Consider the following 19108-nt stretch of genomic DNA (forward strand, 5'->3'; position numbering starts at 1 on the left):
AAATAAAGGGTTCTTTTCCCCTTTTTGATCTCTTTGAGTTATAGGCCTAGTAGCAGAATCATAGGATCAAAGAGTGTGTACAGTTTAATAGCTTTTGGAACATAGGTCCAAATTGCTTTCCATAATGACTAAACCATTTCACAGTTCCACTAACAGTATATTAATGTACCTGTTTTCCCATAGTCCCTCCCTCACATTTGTTATTACCCCCCCCCTTTTTTTTTAGTGAGACAATTGGGGTTAAGTGACTTGCCCAGGGTCACACAGCTAGTAAGTGTTAAGTGTCTGAGGCCAGATTTGAACTCAGGTACTCCTGGATCCAGGGCTGGTACTTTATCCACTGCGCCATCTAGCTGCCCCTTTTATCCCTTTTTTTGTCAGCTTTGCTAATCTGATGAGTGTGAGATAGTACCTCAGAGTTGTTTTAATGTACATTTCTTTAATTATTAATGAATTAACTTGTTGTTTTTTTAAATATGACTATTGGAAGCTTAATTTCTTCCTCTGAAAATTGCCTATTCATATATTTGTCCATTTATAATTTGGGGGAGTGGCTATTATTATTTGTCTCAGCTTCCTTTTTATTTTTGGTGGGGCAATGAGGGTTAAGTGACTTGCCCAGGGTCATACAGCTAGTAAGTGTCAGGTGTCTGAGGCTGGATTCGAACTCAGGGCCTCCTGAATCCAGGGCTGGCACCACCTAACTGAGCCCTCCTATATATTTTAGAAATGAGTCCTTTATCAGAGAAACTTGATGCAAAGATTCCACTTCACCCCCTGCCCAATTTCCTGATTCTCTTCTACTTTTAATTAGCTTGTGTAAAAAACTTTAAAATTTCAAACATATTGTCCATTTTTACCTCATGTCAGTCTCTCTGTTTTTTGTTTGGTCATGAACTCTTCTCCATAGATCTGATAGCTAACCTCTTCCATGCTCCTTTAATTTGTTTATAATGTTACCCTTTATGTCTAAATCATGTATATATTTGAGGCTTTTGAGGCTTGTTTTGTTTACAGTATGAGGTACTGGTCTATGCCTAGCTCTGCCATACTGCTTTCCAATTTTTCCAGTAGTTTTTGTCAAATAGTTCTTGCCCCAGTAGCTAAGATCTTTGGATTTATCAAACAGTATCAAACATTGCTTCTGAATTGTATATACCTAATTCACTGATTATAGATATATATATATAGAGAGAGATCAAGTTTGTACATTAGAATCCCACAGCATTCAGTTTCAAGCGATCTGTTTTTCTCTTCTTCTTCTTCTTCTTCTTTTTTGTGAGGCAGTTGGAATTAAGTGACTTGCCCAAGGTCACACATCTAGTTAAGTGTCAAGTGTCTGAGACCGGATTTGAACTAAGGTCCTCCTGAAATCCAGGGCCAGTGCTATATCCGCTGCGCCACCTAGCTACCCCTCAGTTTGTTTTTCTTTATAGTTAACTTTGTTGTACTCATCATGTATATTGTTTTCTTGGTTCTGCTGACTTCACTTTGCATCAATTCATATCTCTTTATTCATCATGTTCCTCATTTCTTAGAACACAGTAATATTTCATTACCACCATAATTTGTTTAGTCATTTCCCAAGTAATGAATCATGGTAGGTATTTAATAAATACTTGTGGATTGGTTCTCTTTCCTTGAAGAAGTCATGATTTATCAGTAAGAGGACAGAAGTTTTTTTATTTCATTTCTTAATCCTAAACCATATTTTCCAACGTGTTTCCTGCATACTTATGTGACCCAAATTTCCTGGTCTGTCACCCATATAGGAGTAAGACAAGGCTATGTTTTTTTTGTAATTTGTGGGTGGGGAAGTCAGTCTGTGCTTAGACTTTAGTTAAGCTAAGAAATCTGAACTTCATCCTGTAAATCCATCCATTTGTTTTTCCATAATTCATTTTTCCTTGTGTTTTTTTTTTTTTTAAGTGAGGCAGTTGGGGTTAAGTGAATTGCCCAGGGTCACACAGCTAGTAAGTGTTAAGTGTCTGAGGCCGGATTTAAACTCAGGTACTCCTGACTCCAGGGCCGGTGCGCTATCCACTGCGCCATATAGCTGCCCCTTCCTTGTAAAACTGAGTAAAACTCCTTTTGAAAGATTCTGGCTTTGCAGTGAATAAATGAAGAGGGAAAAGGGATTTGTACACACCTCTGTTCAGCAAATGTGAGGGGGTGCCACCCTTGGCCAAGTGTGGTGGTGGTAGTGACAGGATTGCCTCTAGATTCTAAGAAAAGCTAATCTAGGTGAGACGCTTCATCCAGGTAGAGAAAAACCTAGAGAAAAGGTGTACGTGTTCCCTTTTGTATCCTGGTAGTCACCTTTCTCTACCCCACCCCACTCCCTAACCCTATATCCTGGATTACTTAATTCTTGGTTGTTCCTCTTGCAGGTGGCCAGCACCAGAACACCTTCAGCTGAGCAAAGTCAAATTGCCCAATTCCTCAATGACACCTTTTCTTCGGTGCGGCAGGAACTGGAGGCCCTGGCTGGCGTGATGACAGCCAGCCCCAGTGGGAGCCCAAGTGCTGTGGGAACTGAACAGACACAGGCACTGCTGGAGCAGTACTCAGAGCTGCTGCTCCAGGCTGTGGAAAGACGAATGGAACGGAGGCTCTGAGCCCTGGAACACCTACCCAAAGGGGCATCACCACCCCCCACCTTCTTCCCTTTGGACCTATGTCAAAACTCTTCAAACCCGAGGGTCTGCCCTCTGGCAGCCTTCAAATGGAAAGTGGGGAGCCCAGCTTTCCAATTTTTTTCCACAGTGCTCCCTGGACCTATTTATTAATTTATTTTCCTGACATTTGTCCCACTCGACTTCTGCCTCTCCACAGTGCCTCCAGATGCTTGTATCTGGAGCAGATCTGAAGACTGCCCAAAGTTTTCTTGGTGCTGCATGGAAGCTATGGGGAGTTGGGAAGCAGCTCATCCCATTGGGTTTGGGGGAACTGGGAAGGGGTGCTAGCCCTCCTCTCTTTGAAGCCATTTGAATCACTGCAGGAATCTGCTCCCTGGGCTGGAGCAAATACAGGGTATTCAGTGGGGTAAAGGCACTTAGTGCCCCACCTCACCAATGGCAGTAAGTCCTGCCTCCGTCCCTCATGCCCTGAGACTCACTGGGCTCCTCCAATTCGTGAGTAGAAGATCCCAATGGCTGGCATTGTCACCATGGTTCCCCTGCAGTTCAGAAAGGCCCTCTGGACCTTATTATCTGTGGTACTCCACCATCAGGGGACCAGAAATGTCAGGTCAGGGATACCTCCTCCCCAACATTGTCTACATTCCCCACACCCCACAAGGAAGAATTGTTCTTTTCCCTGTCTCCCCACTGACAAGAGTGTGTGGGCTCAGTGCTGTGAGGCATTACTGCGGGTCAGTGAGGTCTTCAGGCTGGATGTTCTGGTCTCCTTTCTCTTCTCTCCCCACCCCCCCATCCCCATTTTCTCTCCTTTTATGTTAGTGAATTCTAGACTGTAGAAGCCAAGCATATCCTTTCTTTTTGCTAACTTAAGAGGTGCTTGGTCAAAGCCTGTGGGGATGAAGGCTGGAGCTTCCCACCTGCCTTCGAAGGGCAGTTCTAAGGTGCTAGCCCTGTCATAACTGAGGCCATCCTTCTTCAAGGATTTCAGAAGAGGGAACCTCAGACTATGATCCCCTCTCCTCCCCACTCGTCAAGTCATTCCTCCAACTGCTCTTGCAGCCCTGAGCTTTGCCCCATGTATTCATTCTCAACACAATCTTCCCCATCTTCTCTGATGGTAAAGGTGGCGCATGAAAGGGTGTGAGCTCGGAGCTTTGTGTGGCATATTTGACAAATTATTGTTGCTCTGGCCACAGGATGGGCTCCCTGGCTCCCACAGGACAACGGGAGAGCTCATATAGTCTTAAAGCCATATAGTCTGGAAAGCAGGCCTTCTTCAGGACATGTTGTGTTGCCATCGTTATGGGGACAGAGGTTTAGGTAGCTAGCCAATGGCTCAGAGACATTTGGGAAGGAGGTAAGTGTCACAGGTTTAGGGGAGCGGTTAGAAATAGGAAGTAGTGTAGGGTAGGGGGCTGAGTGTTAGAAAAGACCGATGTGAGTGGAGGAGAGAGATGAGTAGAAAGAAGGGCAGGCATGTAAAAGTAGGACCTAGTAGTGGGATTTCATGTAAGAATTGAGGGTTAGGAAAGTTTGTCTCTGGGCTCTGTGTGGGCTCCTTGTAGAGAAGGGTGCTTCCTTAGGTCAACAAGAGGCCTTGTAATGCTCAATTTCAGCAGAAGCCTCGGGGACCATTCGGGGCTTGGCCATGCTTGATTCTTCCTGCATCTTCTCACTGCCACGCTCCCTCCCACAAGCTCTTCTCTCCTCCCCACGTTCCTGAGCCCTGACATCTGCATGAGCCACCCACCGGAAAATCCTGTGGCACGTGTAGTACAGCCTAATGAGACCGGAGACCTGGGAAGGATTGCCGCGAACCAGCGCGAGGAGCCCAGTTCCGAAATGCCCTCCAAACCCTGCCCCTGCCCCTGCCCGCCCAAGCCTCCCGTATCAGGCCAGCCAGGGTCCAATGCTGCAGTTTAATCCAGACCGCGAACCTCGAGTTCTCCTTTACCCATCCTCCCATCCATCCCCGGGGCCTCCTCGCGCCTAGGGGAAGCCTCCCTTCCCACTCGCGTTTCCCGCTCCCAGGCGGAGGGACTCGTCACTTTGCTAAATACCGGCTGTCATCAGCCTCAACCGTCCTCAGCCCGCGGCCGGAGCTGGGCCGGGCGCCTCTGCATGCCCGAGGTCAGGCACGGCCCCTCGTCCATGGCCGTTTTGGACGCCCCTTATTTATAACTTTTGTACTCTGGCCCCAGGCCTCGCTCCGCCCCCTCCCCTGTGCTTCCCCGCGGGGCTGGGATCCTTTTTAACGCGTCCCTTTGTACCGGTGTCGAAGCAGTCAATAAAACTCGGCTCCTTTGTTACTGACTGGCGGGTCTGCAGTGTGCGGCGCTCGGGGGCGGGGCCTGCGCGTTCCGGGCGGAGCCGCTCCGGGCCAGGGCGGGGCTCAGGGAACCCGGCGTGGCAATGGCGGAGGAGGCGCTGGACGCTGTGCGAAAGCATCTATTGGAATTCCCCAATGCTGCGCGGGGTGAGTAGGGTTTACTGCGAGGCTACGGCGGCCTTCTTTGATCCTACTCAGGGCAGGGGCCCAGTGCACGCCGGGATTAGTAGTCCTGGGGCGTGGACCTCACACCCCGCAAGGTTCCGGGTGCCGCTGCCTCTTTGGGTGCGGGCGCAATGCATCCTGGGAACTAGGTGTAGGTAGCCCCTGGAGGTCGCGGAGAGGGCTGGCCGCTGAAGGCCTGGGCGAGGTGGAAACCGAGTTTTCTGGGAGACCCGTTGGGAAGCGGGGGGCGCCTCGGAGGGTTGCGGAATGGAAACGATCCATATTCCTTTACTACCTAAGCCCCTCCCACCGCTGTTCCCCGGGGGAGCCAGATCGGGAAAACGGTTGCCCTGCCCTCATGGAGTTTACTTTTCAGAAGCAACTTATAAACGAACCTCGTGCCCAGCCCCGCCTCTCCAGCAGTTCCCAGGGCTGCGCTTGGTGATGGGCAGCATAGACGGGAGGCAGGGGCAGAGTGACCACCGGCTGGGATGCGAGGCGTTTGGGAGGGTTTGGGGGGAGAGGGAGGGAATGCTGGATCTGCAGTCAGAAGACCTGGATTCAAATATCACCACTTATAACTTGACCTTGGGCAAGATACAGCCTCCCTGGTTCTCAGTTTTTCCTTTATAAAATGAAGTGCTTGCAACCCCGGGAGTCCTTTCTGGTTCTAAGTCCGCGATGGTAAGGAAGAAACTTGGTGAGAGATGATAGAGTGCGTCCCCAAAGTGCAGTTTTGAGCTTTTGACCCGCACTAAGACTTTTTGGGACACCCCCTGTATGAAGAAAGAGAAGAATTAAAACATACTTTCAAAGCTTCTAGCCTTGGACACTGGGATGGGACTACCAGACACAAATGAGAGGGCTGAGAAGGGAAACTTTTTTGGAGGGGGTGGGGTGGATGCTAGGGTTTCTTTTGGTTCATCTTGAGGTGATAGTGGGCCCTCAAAGTACAGATGGCCCCTGCCCCTTCTCCCCTCTGCTAAATTCTGCTTGTCCTCCAAAGCCCAAGACAAGTCCTTATCTCCTCTATGAATGAAGCCTTCTGTTTAATCTCAGCCCACACTGATCTCTCTCCTCTGAAATCCCACCACCCTTATAGAGTTCCACAAAGAATACTGAAACCTTTTCTTGTCTCTTTAAATTCAATTTTATTTTCAAATCTGCATTCTCTCCCACCCCCCCACCCCGCCCCCACTTAGAGAAAGCAATTAAAAGTAAACCAATTATGCGCAGAGTCAAGCAAAACAAATTCTTGAATTGGCCATGTACACACACACAAACACACACACACACATTGTTCTTCTGATCTTTTCATTCTGCATCAGTTCATATAAAGTTTCCTAGGTTTCTCCCAAATTGTTACCTGCACCCTTTTTTACAGGGCAGTTGTATTTTAATACATTCCTATACTTTAATTTGTTCAGCTGTTCCCCAGTGAATGGACGCTCCTTCAGTTTCGAATTCTTTGCCACCACAGGAAGAGCTGCTATAAATATTTTTGTACATATAGGTCCTTTTCTTGAAACTCTGGGACACTTCTGCAATCTCACCCTTCCTGCTGTACAGCTATTTTGATGACCCTGTGGGTGACCGTGGCTAGGGACCAGGTCAGTGACCTGCCTCTGTTGGCTAGAAGCAGCCTAAACCCTGATCCTGTGCTTTTTCTAGAAAAGTGTTTTTACCCTGCAATAAATAACTTGTGAACCACTGTTTTCATCTGTCTACTAGCTACTCTCCTTCTGTATCCATAGCCCCAGTGAACATCCCTGTCTGAGTAAGACAGTCCATTGTTCAGAATTGGCAATTCTTTGACCCTGAATAAACGCCTTTATTTCTTTGATATTGCTCAGTCAAAGAGTAAGTGATTGAATAGCTTTGTAGGCTTCTGTTTATTATTGTTTTGTGTGTGGTTTATCCCCACACTCTCCACCCCTTACCACACCCCACCAGCTCCGTGAAGGCTGTGGCCTGTTCTCTTAATGTTTTTTTGTGAATTTTTTGGGTTGGAGCAATGAAGGTTAAGTGACTTGCCCAGGGTCACACAGCTAGTAAGTGTCAAGTGTCTGAGGCTGGATTTGAACTCAGATCCTCCTGAATCCAGGGCTGCTGATTTATTCACTGCACCACCTAGCTGCTCTTCCCCCCCCCCCCATGGTTCTTTAACGCCGCCAAAGCATTTAACATAGCATTGTACACAGAATTCACAGTAAATGCCCCAGCACAGCCTCGTTAATAACTCACAAGACTTGGAGTCAGCAAGCCCAGCATTTGAATGCCTGCTCAGTTACAGACTAATTGTGTGACCCTGAGCAAGTCAATTAACCTCTCTCCAGTTTCTTCATCTGTAAAATTGGGTGATGGTAACAGCACCTACTTGGTTGTGAGGTTTCGGGAGACAATATAGTCAGTGTTTTACAAACCCTAAAATGCTTTATCAGTATGAGCTGTTATTAGCCTGAAGGCTCTTGACACTGCATTGATCACTGAGCTCAATCCCTATGAGGCTGGGCCAGGCTACAACAGGAAGAGCTGAGGCCATCTGTAAATCTATGGGAAGGAAGCCTTGAAGAGGGAGGGGGAGAGGGAAGAAAGGAGAGAATAAGCATTATATAGCACCTACTATGTACCAAGTACTGTTGATCCTCACAGCAGCCCTGTAAGGCAGGTGCTGTTATTATCACCATTTTACAGTTGAAGAAACTAAGGCAAACAGGCTAAGTGACTCGTCCAAGGTCACACAGGTAGTAAGTGCCTGAGGCCATATGTGAACTTAGGCCTTCCTGACTCCAGGCCTAGCATTCCGTCCACTGTGCCACATAGCTGCCTTTGAGTTGTAAACCAAGTAGGCAGTGACCCCAGAATATAAATGACCCTCTTGATACCTTGAAGAGGTGTATTCATGTATCCTTTTTGTTTTGTTTTGTTTTGTTTTGTTTTGTTTTGTTTTGTTTTGTTTTGTCATGTGTCCTTTATCGCTGATTTTCCTCTCTTTTCTCATGTTCAAGCCAGTAAGCCAGTGTCTGGCCCCGGGAAGACCTGGGTATTCAGGACAGTTGGCCAGGGGACACAGTGCAGACCATACAAAGTAATACTTCTCATTCCCCTTCTCTCGTAGTAAATAAGGTCAGAGTCCGTGACCCCAATCGTCTTAGCCCTTGTCTATCCTCAGAGCTCAGCGTGCCATTCACTGTACCGCACTTGGAAGGGCCCCCGACTCCTCTCCAATTCTACAGAGACTGGGTGTGTCCCAACAGGCCCTGCATCATCCGGAATGCCCTGCATCACTGGCCTGCCCTAAAGAAGTGGACATTCTCCTACCTCAGGTGGGAGCTGCCCCTATTTTGGAATGGGGTGGGGACATTGTTCCACCAGGCGTCAGGAGGTCTGGGCCGTGGCCTGTGGACTGCTCGTGTGTTCCTACAGGGCCACAGTGGGCAACACAGAGGTGAGCGTGGCTGTGACACCGGATGGGTACGCAGATGCGGTGTGTGGGGACCGGTTTGTGATGCCTGCAGAGCGGCGGCTGCCTCTGAAAGCGGTGATTGATGTGCTGGAGGGCCGGGCCTATCACCCTGGGGTGCTCTATGTGCAGAAGCAGTGCTCTAACCTTTCCTGCGAGCTGCCCCAGCTGCTGCTTGATGTCGAATCCCATGTGCCCTGGGCCAGTGAAGCTCTAGGTAAGTTGAGGCAGGGGAGGGGGAAGGGTGGGGATATCTGGGGAGGACAAAGAGTCAGGCAGAGAACAAAGTAAAGCCATGGTTAGGACTCATGTTCAGGACCCCAGCCCTTGATTCATTACTTAGCTCCCTAAGACTAGTGAAGACATTCTAGTCTTTAGATATGGTAGGATTTAGAGATGGAAAGGATCTTCCAGGCCACTTAGTCCATTTTACAAATGAGGAAACTGAGGCCCAGAGAAGTTCCATGGCTCGCCCAAGGTCATATAGGTAATAAATAACAGAGCTGGGATTTGAACTCAGGGTCCTCTAATCCCAAGCCCAGCATTATTTCCACTGTTCCCCACTATCTCCTTGATGCAGAGGGAATGGAGAGGCAATAGGGTAAAGTGGAAGGAGGACTGAACTTGAAAGACCTGGGTTCAGGTCCTAGCCCTGATGCTAGCCCTGATGCTCTGTGACTGTGGGCAGGTTATTTAATCTCTGAGCCTCGGTTTTCCTCATCTGTAAAATGAGGATATTCATACTTGCCCTATATACCTCGTGGCTGTGGTGAAGGAAGTGCCTGGCCTTCCTGGCCTTATAAAGAATGATCTGAGCAATGACTGCCCACTCCTTCCCTTCCTTATTAGAAGCTCAAGTTTCCTGACCCTCTTGTGATATCAGTGATATATATGATTCTTACATATAAGGTCCCTATAGGATTGTTAGTTCTTCCCACTGTCCCCAGTTCCAGTGCCCAGGCCTCTTTCTCCACCAGGCTTCTCCACCCACCCAGACCCTCATCCCGCCCTCATCTGCTGTCTCAGCTCACATTCTGTGTGGTCGTGCCTATCCTGGTCTTCTTTGGGAGCGATTCCCACATCTGCCCTTGGCAGGGGGTGGAGGGAGTCTGTGTTCCTACTCTTTCCCTCTCTGGGTTTCTAGTTAGAACATAAACTGAAGGTAAGAACTGTCTTTTTAGCTTGTATTTATATCTCTGGAACTCAGCCTTGTGCCCAACACATAGCAAACATTATATGGATGGATGGAGTGTATGTATGTATGTATGCATGTATACATGCATTTTAACGGCTTTTTGTCTATCCAGGGAAGATGCCTGACGCTGTGAACTTCTGGCTGGGGGAAGAAGCAGCAGTGACATCCTGTAAGTACCAGGAGAGTCTGGGAGTAAGTAGCCAGTGAATGAAGAAGCTGAAGTCAGAGTAGGGAGGAGGGCAGATTCACCCAAAAATCTGTCTTTGTCATTTCCCCTCACTACTCCTGGTTGTGCTCTATGGGGCCAAATAGAACAGATCTAATCTATTTTCCATATAACAGCATTCAAAGATATGGAGACAACCATCAGCTAACCCTTCCCCCCCACCCCGGTTTTACTTTATTTGACACAGTCTTGGGTTTTAGGGTTAGGCTGGTGGCAGAGGGAATGAGACAGGTGTTGAGAGAAGCTGTCCCCAGCCTGTGGATCATGAAAAGAACAGGGTTTTGTTTGTTTGTTTGTTTTACTTGCAGGGCAATGCGGGTTAAGTGACTTGCCCAGGGTCACACAGCTAGTAAATGTCAAGTGTCTGAGGCTGGATTTTGAACTCAGGTACTCCTGAATCCAAGGCTGGTGCTTTCTCCACTGTGCCACCTAGCTGCCCCGACATGCTTATTTATTTTTATTTTTTTAAATTTTTGCAGGGCAATGAGGGTTAAGTGACTTGCCCAGGGTCACACAGCTAGTAAGTGTCAAATGTCTGAGGCTGGATTTGAAAAGGACAGGTTTCATTGCACAGGCCCAGCGATGGTGTGCCATCCTATGACACACTGGGCAAAGCTTTCCTAATGGGCCGTACTGTGTATTAAAGTAGTGTTACTGCTCAGAACCCGCTGCTGCCATGCCCAGGCTGCCAGAATAATTAATAATAAAAATGATCATAATTAGCATTTATATAGCACTTTGAGGTTATAAAGCACTTTATAGGCACTATCTCATTTGATCCTGTGAGGCAGGTGCTATTATTATCTTCATTTTACAGTTGAGGAAACTGAGGCCAAGGAGAGGTTTAGTGACTTGCCCAGGATAACTAGTAGGTGAGGGAGGATGTGACTCCAAGTCTAACACTCTCTCCATCTACTGTGCTCCCTAGAATTTGACTGGTTTACAATGTGATCTATCTCTCTGAGCAGAAGGGTCCTCATGTCCTCATAAGGGTTTGGATGAAGAGAACATCCTGTCCAGCTGCCTCATTTTATGCATGAGGAACCTGAGACCCAGAGGTGTGAAGGTTCTTGATAAGATTACACAGACAGGGCAGCTAGGTGGCACAGTAGATAAAGCACCAGCCCTGGATTCAGGAGGACCTGAGTTCAAATCCGGCCTCAGACACTTGATACTTATTAGCTGTGTGACCCTGGGCAAGTCACTTAGCCCTCATTGCCCCGCCAAAAAAACCAAAAAATCACATAGGTACCCCGACTTAGCCCATTATGTGCCTCATCAGATGCTGTGAACTCTTTGGGGATTCTCTCTTATACTCTTCCGTATTCTTCACAGCATCTAGCAAAGTACTGACCAGACAGGAGGTGTACAATAACTACCTCTTGGCATGAATGAGGAATTAAGGATTGTGATCCTTATGCTAGATAGTGAGGATATGTGCAGAAAGAACTGGAAACAGGTCATGGTAGACCAGGGGTTTACTATAAAACCTTCTGAAGAGTCTGTATGAATATGATTAGAAATGGGTCCGTCTGAGGAGAAAGGGAGACCTTCCTGAGAAGCAAAGTCTTCTGACTATAGGGCCTTCTGATGCTAAGATTCTATGATCCCTTAGAAAGAAAAAGTGAATTCTGTCAAACATTTAAAGATCAGCTAATTCCAATATTAAGTACATTATTTGGAATAATAGGCAAAGAAGGGATCCTACCAAATGCCTTTTATGAAACACATACTGATATGTAAACCAGTGTGAGGGTAAAAACAGAAAGAAAATTTTAGACCAGTTTCATTAATGACTATGGATGCAAAAATCCTAAATAAAGTACTAGCCAAAAGATTACAACAATATGTTACAAATATGATATATTATGACCCAGTGGGATTTATACCAGGAATGCAGGGATGGATTAACCTATGGAAAACTATTAACATAATTGATCACATCAATAATAAATGTAAAAAAACCCATATGATTATATTCATAGATGTAGAAAAAGCTTTTGATAAAATATAATATTCATTTTTATTAAAAATACTTGAAAGTATAGGTATAGGGGGCAGCTAGGTGGCGCAGTGGATAGAGCACCGGCCCTGAAGTCAGGAGTACCTGAGTTCAAATGCGGCCTCAGACACTTAACACTTACTAGCTGTGTGACTCTGGGCAAGTCACTTAACCCCAATTGCCTCACTAAAAAAAAGAAAGAAAGAAAGTATAGGTATAAATAGATTATTCCTTAAATTCATAAGCATTTATCTAAAACCATCAACAAGCATTATTTGTAATGGGGATAAGCTAGAAGCCTTCCTAGTAAGAACAGGTGTGAAATAAGGATGTCCACTGTCACCAGTATTATTCAGTATTGTATTGGAAATTCTAGCAATAGCAATAAAAGAAGAAAAAAAAATAGAAGGGACCAGAATAAGGAATGAGGTAATAAAACTCTTTTTGCAGACGATATGATGGTATACTTAGAAGATCCCAAAGACTCAACTAAAAAGTTAGTTGAAACAATAATTTTAGCAAATTATTAGGCTATAAAGTAAATCCACATAAATCATCATCATTCCTATATATCACAAACTCTGCAAGATGAAATAGTAAAAGATATCCCATTTAAAATAACTCTAAACAGTATAAAATACTTGGGCATACACTTGTCAAAACAAACCTAGAAACTGTATAAACAAAATTATAAAAAAAACCCAAAACTTTTTATACAAATAAAATCAGATTTAAATAAGTGGAGAAATATTTATTGTTCTTGGGGCAGGGTCAATATAATAAAAAGGACTATTTTACCTAAACTAATTTATATATTCTATACTATCCCAATTAAATTACCAAAAAATATTTTACTGAATTAGAAAATAACAAAATTCATTTGGAAGAACAAAAAGTCAAGAATATCAAAGGAAATATTTTTTAAAATGTAAAAGAAGGAGGCTTAGTAGTACCAAATCTTAAACTATATTATAAGGTAGTAATTATTAAAACTATCTAGTACTGGCTAAGAAATAGAAAGGTAGATTAGTGGAACATAATAGATATTACAGTTTACAGCAGCAAGTAAATATAGTAACTTTGTATTTAACAAATGTAAAGAGCTAAGCTTTTTGGATAAGAATTCATTATCTGGTAAAAATTGTTGAGAAATTTGAAAAGCAATATGGCAGAAATTGGGCATGGACCAGTATCTTACACCATTTTCCAAGATAAGATCAAAACAGATATATTACCTAGATATAAAGAGATATTACAAGAAAATTTGAAGAATATGGAACATATCAGACTTATAGATAGGACGAAGAATTTATGATAAAGAGATAGTAGATTGAGGTATAAAATGGATAATTTTGATTACATTAAACTAAAAAGGTTTTGTACAGATAAAACAAATGTACCTAAGATCAGATGGAAAGCAGAAAATTGGGGGGAAATTTTATAGACAGTTTCTCAGATAAAGGTATCATGTATTATCAAATATATAAAGAATTTTGTCAAATCTCTTAAGAATCTGAGTCATTCCCCAAGTGATAAATGGTCAAAGGATATGAACTGGCAGTTTTCCAATGAAGAAATCAAAACAATTTATGGTCATATGACTATAATGTTCAAAATCATTATTGATTAGAGAAATGCAAATTTAATTCATTTTACACCTATTAATTTGGCTAAAATGTTTGAAGGGGAATGTGAGAAATGTTGGAGGGGAGATGAAAAAACTGGGACATTAATTCATTGTTGGTGAAATTGTGAACTGATCCAACCATTTTGGAGAGTGATATGGAATTATGCTCAAATTATTACTAAACTGCCTATAATACCCTTTGACCCAGTGATACTACTACCAGGTCTCTTTCCAAAGATGATTAGGGAAAAAGGAAAAGAACCTATATGTTCTAAAATATTTATAGCAGCTCTTTTTGTAGTGGCAAAGAATTGGAAATTGCAGGGATGCCCGTCAATTGGGGAAAGGCTAAACGAGTTGTTGTTTATGAATGTAATGGAATACTGCTGTGCTATATGAAATCATTAATTCAATGATCTTAGAAAAACATGGATAGACTTGCACAAAATAATGAAGAGCAAAATAAGCAGAATCCAGAGAATGTTGTACATAACAGATTTACAGCTTCATGTTCAATCATCTTTTTTTATTATACTATGTTATGGAAATACTTGTTTTATTCCATAAATTAAAAATAAAACAAATAAATAAAATTTTAAAAAGAAAAGAAAAAGCCGCCTTCTCCTGGTCTCCTCACCCTCAGTAGATTGTAAACTCCTTGAGGACAGGGATGGTTTCACTTTTGGCTTAGTACCCCCAGCATCCAGTACTGCCTTATAATACGCACTTGAAGGATATAAGGTATGTACAGTCATGATCCCACTCTGATTGTCCTTTGGTTCTGACTTTTTAATTTATTTCATATGTCCCATGTATCCTGCTTGTTGATAGCCTTCCTTTAAAAAATTATATCTAGGGGGTAGCTAGGTGGCACAGTGGATAAAGCACCAGCCCTGGATTTGGGAGGACCTAAGTTCAAATCTGGCCTCAGACACTTGACACTTACTAGCAGTGTGACCCTGGGCAAGTCACTTAACCCTCACTGCCCCCCCCCCCCCGCCCCAAATTGATATCTAAATGTGAGTTATGTGTCCTCTGCCCTCTTGGCTTTATCTTAAAAACTCTGATCTGATGGGCTTTAAGGGGGGGGGGGGGGTTGAACCTGTTGTCTGTCAGGTGTCTATTGTCCTTTGCAGAGCCTAGACAGGGAGTCAGAATGGACTCATGTTTTCTCTTCTGAGGCCTCCCTTCTGACTCTAGACCCTTTCCCCACAATCCTTTCCTGTGTTTTGCAGTGCACAAGGATCACTATGAGAACCTCTACTGTGTAATATCTGGGGAAAAGCACTTCATCCTGCACCCTCCCAGTGACCGGCCTTTCATCCCCCATGGTATATGAAGTGGCAGGATAAGACTATTGTGGGGAGACTTAAAGAAAGATTAAGGAGGGGTGGAGGTGTTGTGTTGGCCAGCCAAGAGCTACCCAAGGTGCCTCTGAGCATGCCTGTGAAGTGCGGGCATTGCAGTTTGTCTATTTGGGCAGCTCACATCTTCTTGACACTCTGGGCCTCAGGTGGTGATGGGAAATGGCTCTCACCCAGGGATGGAGCATAGAGTGGAAGGGAGGGAGATAGAGAGTATTGATTTGGGAGGGTGTTATTCAACTCTGACTGACTTTGCCCCATTCTGACCCTGCCATTCTCCTCTGAACCCTGTTTTCCTCTTGCTGTAGAGCTGTACACACAAGCCACCTACCACATGTCTGAGGATGGCTCCTTCAAGATGGTGGATGAAGAGGCCATGGAGAAGGTGTCCATTTTGCATCCAGAGCCTGTAGGCTTGGGGGAGGGACTGGTTGTTGGGAGAAGGCAAACAAATGAATAAAACACGCACACGCACACACACCTCTCTGGGCAGAGAGAATGGTGGATATCTAGTTGCTGGGAGCAGGGATGGCAGGGTTTGGGCTCACAGTATTTGTCCCATGTAAATGACTATTCTCTGCAGGTACCTTGGATCCCGCTCGATCCCGTGGCTCCAGACCTGGACCGATATCCACTCTACAAGCAGGCTCAGCCCCTGCACTGCACGGTGAAGGCAGGGGAGATGTTCTACCTGCCCGCTCTCTGGTTTCATCATGTGCGCCAGTCTCACGGCTGTATTGCTGGTAAGGAGTGCGAGCAGGGAGAAGGTGCTGGGGAGCCTCTTCTGCAGGGAGCTGGGGAGTGGGTACGCATGAGGTGTGGAGAGGGCTCAGGAGCCTGATCGATGTTCTCTTCTCCACAGTGAATTTCTGGTATGACATGGAGTATGACCTCAAGTACAGCTACTACCAGCTTCTGGACTCCCTCTCCAAGGCCATGGAACTCGCCAGGACGGACCCTGTGTGAGCTCACTTCATGGGTCTCTTGAAGCCTGTCCAGAGACTGGTTCAGTTTTAGCGAAGCCCCTGGGCCTTCATCCCCAGGGTGTGACTAAGGTTCCACTTGGGACAGTTTTGCCAAACAGGCCTGGCCTTCGGAGCCCAGGATGAGCCAGGACCAAGCTGATCCAAACTCACAGGCCAACCAGAGATGTGGAAGGACCTGAGGAGGGGCTGTGGATTGATGGAGATGTTCGAGAGGCTGGTTGGGGGACAGGAGGAAGAGGGGTGCTCCTGGAACCAGACTTCTCTGCAAGAACCTTCCTACCACCAGGTTCCTCTGTGATTGGCAGTAGCTCCAGCCCTGTCCCCTTGCCCTGTGAAGCCCTTCACTATCTCTGTAAGCTGCAGCCTTGTAACTGGGACTTGTTTGGTTGAGTTCCTATAAATCTGTTATTAGCCTTGATGATCTTCCTTTTCTTTCTTCCTTTCCATTATCAGCAGGGTAGGACTGACCCTACAGAGCTCTGTGGGGCACCTGGACATTTGACCCTTTGCTAGCAGAGGTAGGGAGGGATCAGTACAAAGAAGCAACCTCAGATGGGGAAGGGGAGAGCTTTTAGCCCACATCCATCTTCAGTGAGGAACTCCTGGGCCTTTGGGCTCAGCTTCTTCTACTGAACTCCAGAGCCACTGCCTAACCTTCCTCACAGGAGCCCTGACGGAGACCCTGCTCTCTGTCTAGGACAGGGATTTTTAAACTTTTTCCACTGATGACTCCTTTTTGCCCAAGAAATATTTATGCGACCCCAGGTATATGGGTATATAAAATAGGTATACATAAACTTTTACTGTTGCCAAATTTTTCAGAACTCCTGCATTCAGTTTAAGAATCTTTGTTCTAGGACATCAGAAAATCCTCCTTTTCTTTTATTTATTTATTTATTTATTTTTAACAGGGCAATGGGGTTAAGTGACTTGCCGAGAGTCACACAGCTAGTAAGTGTCAAGTGTCTGAGGCCAGATTTGAACTCAGGAACTCCTGAATCCAGGGCTGGTGCTTTATCCACTGCACCATCTAGCTGCCCCAATCCTCCTTTTCTTAATTATTCAGGGTGACAAGATTGAGGGTCAAGCTTTATGAATGAAATCTTTAAGATGAAATCTCAAAGCAGTCATGTTCACATGGGAATTTATAGTCAAAGAGTCCCTCAGCCACCACGTAGAGAAGCAAAGGGAATAAGCATTTTATAGTGCCACCCGTGGGCCAGGCTTTGTGCTAAGTGCTTTACAATTATTGTCTCATTTGATCCTCATAAAAACCCTGGGAGATAGGCTCTATTTTTTAGTTGAGACCAAGTGACTTGCCTAGGGTCATACAGCAGGTGTCTAAGACCAGATCTGAACCCATGGGTTGGTTAAGGAAGAAGTTAAGGGACAAACAGCGTGGTTGTGGAGTCCAACTCGTGACTCCAAGGCCAGTACTCTAACCTCCATGCCGCTGGCTGCCGTATCCCCACTTTAGCGTATCTTTTTTTTTTTTTTTTAGTGAGGCAATTGGGGTTAAGTGACTTGCCCAGGGTCACACAGCTAGTAAGTGTTAAGTGTCTGAGGCCGGATTTGAACTCAGGTACTCCTGACTTCAGGGCCGGTGCTCTATCCACTGTGCCACCTAGCTGCCCCCACTTTAGCGTATCTTACGAGTACTCATCCAGCCTCTGTCTGAACACCGCCAGTGACAGGGCAGCCTGTGCTCATTTTGGTGGCTCTGATTGTAAGGAGGCTTCCTCGACATCACACCTACACATAAGTCTTTGTTGTTTGCACCTGGGACCAAACAAAACAGATCTAATGTGTCTCTTGCCCAACAGCTTTCAAAGACACAGAGACAGCCATCAACTGGCCCCTATTTAACTTGGTCTGATGTGCTCCTCAGGGTTGGGCTAGTGTCAGAAGTAGCATGCTGGGGTGGAGAGAAGCTGTCCCTTACCTCCCAGGGCCATTTTTTTTTTTTGTATTTTGGGGTTTTTTTTGTAGGGCAGTGAGGGTTAAGTGACTTGCCAGGGGTCATAGAGCTAGAAGTGTCAAGTGTCCGAGAGGGGATTTGAACTCCGGTCCTCCTGAATCCAAGACTAGTGCTTTATCCACTGAGCCACCTAGCTGCCCCCTCCCAGGGCCATTCTTCACAAACAGAAGTGCCCACCTGATGACTTGATATTGTTCTGGGAAGGAGTTGGACTCCGCAATCATGCTGTCTGTCCCTTCACTTCTTCCTTACCCACCCTATGCCCATACCCCACCTCTATTCTGTACTTATCATGGTAAGTCTTTCCAACATCTGCCTGCAGTTGTAAAGATGCCTGAATATGCCAGCCCTATTTTCCCCCAGAGACCTCACACAGCCCATTTCCTGCCTACCTCGACAAGCTGGAGCATCCCTTCTTGTTAAGATGGGAGAACTGAGGGGCAGCTAGATGGCGCAGTGGATAGAGCACCGGCCCTGGATTCAGGAGAACCTGAGTTCAAATCCGGCCTCAGACACTTAACACTTACTAGCTGTGTGACCCTGGGCAAGTCACTTAACCCCAATTGCTTCACCAAAAAAAAAAAGATGGGAGAACTGGGCCTGGCACACTCCTCTCAAACAGGCCTCAAGCCAGTTGTTTCAGTCAGGGCTAGACAGTCCTGTCCTGCCAGCACAGAAAGATTGTGAAACATGGACTCTTACTAATGCCAATAGGAACTTGGGTTTTCCATTGTCCTTTTTGGAATCCCCTTCCTGGCCTGCTGATTCCACCTAGAGCCACCCATTACCTTCCCCTCCAAACTCTTGGACATTTGGCTTTTTGCTAACAGAGGTAGGAAAGGATCTGTACAAGGAAGCAAACTCAGATGGGGAGGGGGACAGCTTCCTTGGCCTTAGACAAAACATGAGCCTCTCATCTGTTAGGAAACCAAGATCCAGTGTAGGGAACCAGGATGAATCAGAGCAGGAACCCATCACCTGGTTCTAGCTCAGAGGTGTGTGTGTAGAGGGGTGGGTGTGTAGAGGGGTGGCGGTGTGAGTGTGTGTATTGCCTGCCTCATTTGTAGCAAGTGGTTATTTCAGAAATGGGTGTGGGCTTTGAGCCAAGGCCAGGACAGGTGGGAGGAGCTC

General features: G+C 45.7%; 2 protein-coding genes across 7 annotated transcripts in view; both read left to right on the plus strand.

The window, feature by feature from the left end:
• The window catches only part of MAPKBP1 (mitogen-activated protein kinase binding protein 1), a 77446-nt gene extending 72511 nt beyond the window's left edge, over positions 1–4935 (plus strand). For all 3 annotated transcript variants that reach the window (XM_043984654.1, XM_043984656.1, XM_043984655.1), the window contains one exon: positions 2391–4935. In XM_043984654.1, the coding sequence (XP_043840589.1) occupies positions 2391–2618 (228 nt within the window). In that variant the 3' untranslated portion in view covers positions 2619–4935. The remainder of the gene's footprint in view (positions 1–2390) is intronic.
• A 67-nt stretch (positions 4936–5002) lies between these two features.
• On the plus strand, positions 5003–16398 carry JMJD7 (jumonji domain containing 7). 4 transcript variants are annotated; one of them, XM_043985531.1, is made up of 8 exons: positions 5003–5118; positions 8309–8462; positions 8563–8816; positions 9907–9963; positions 14885–14980; positions 15322–15398; positions 15597–15756; positions 15876–16398. In XM_043985531.1, the coding sequence occupies exons 1-8, from the start codon at positions 5055–5057 to the stop codon at positions 15977–15979; spliced, it is 966 nt and encodes a 321-aa protein (XP_043841466.1). In that variant the 5' UTR covers positions 5003–5054; the 3' UTR covers positions 15980–16398. The 4 variants fall into 4 exon arrangements, with proteins under 4 accessions (XP_043841466.1, XP_043841465.1, XP_043841469.1 ...); XM_043985530.1 differs by having other exon boundaries at positions 5025–5118; positions 8255–8462; XM_043985534.1 differs by having other exon boundaries at positions 5081–5118; positions 8373–8816.
• Positions 16399–19108: the final 2710 nt, after the last annotated feature.

The sequence above is a fragment of the Dromiciops gliroides genome, chromosome 2 (assembly GCF_019393635.1).
Source record: "Dromiciops gliroides isolate mDroGli1 chromosome 2, mDroGli1.pri, whole genome shotgun sequence".
Lineage (NCBI taxonomy): Eukaryota > Metazoa > Chordata > Mammalia > Microbiotheria > Microbiotheriidae > Dromiciops > Dromiciops gliroides.

Excerpts from the sequence above, each read along its gene's own strand:
- JMJD7 (XM_043985530.1), top strand. The coding sequence starts at position 5,055 with ATGGCGGAGGAGGCGCTGGACGCTGTGCGAAAGCATCTATTGGAATTC. Across the intron at positions 8,463-8,562 it reads TGGACATTCTCCTACCTCAG|GGCCACAGTGGGCAACACAG; the intron begins GTGGGAGCTGCC and ends GTGTTCCTACAG. Across the intron at positions 15,757-15,875 it reads GTCTCACGGCTGTATTGCTG|TGAATTTCTGGTATGACATG; the intron begins GTAAGGAGTGCG and ends TCTTCTCCACAG.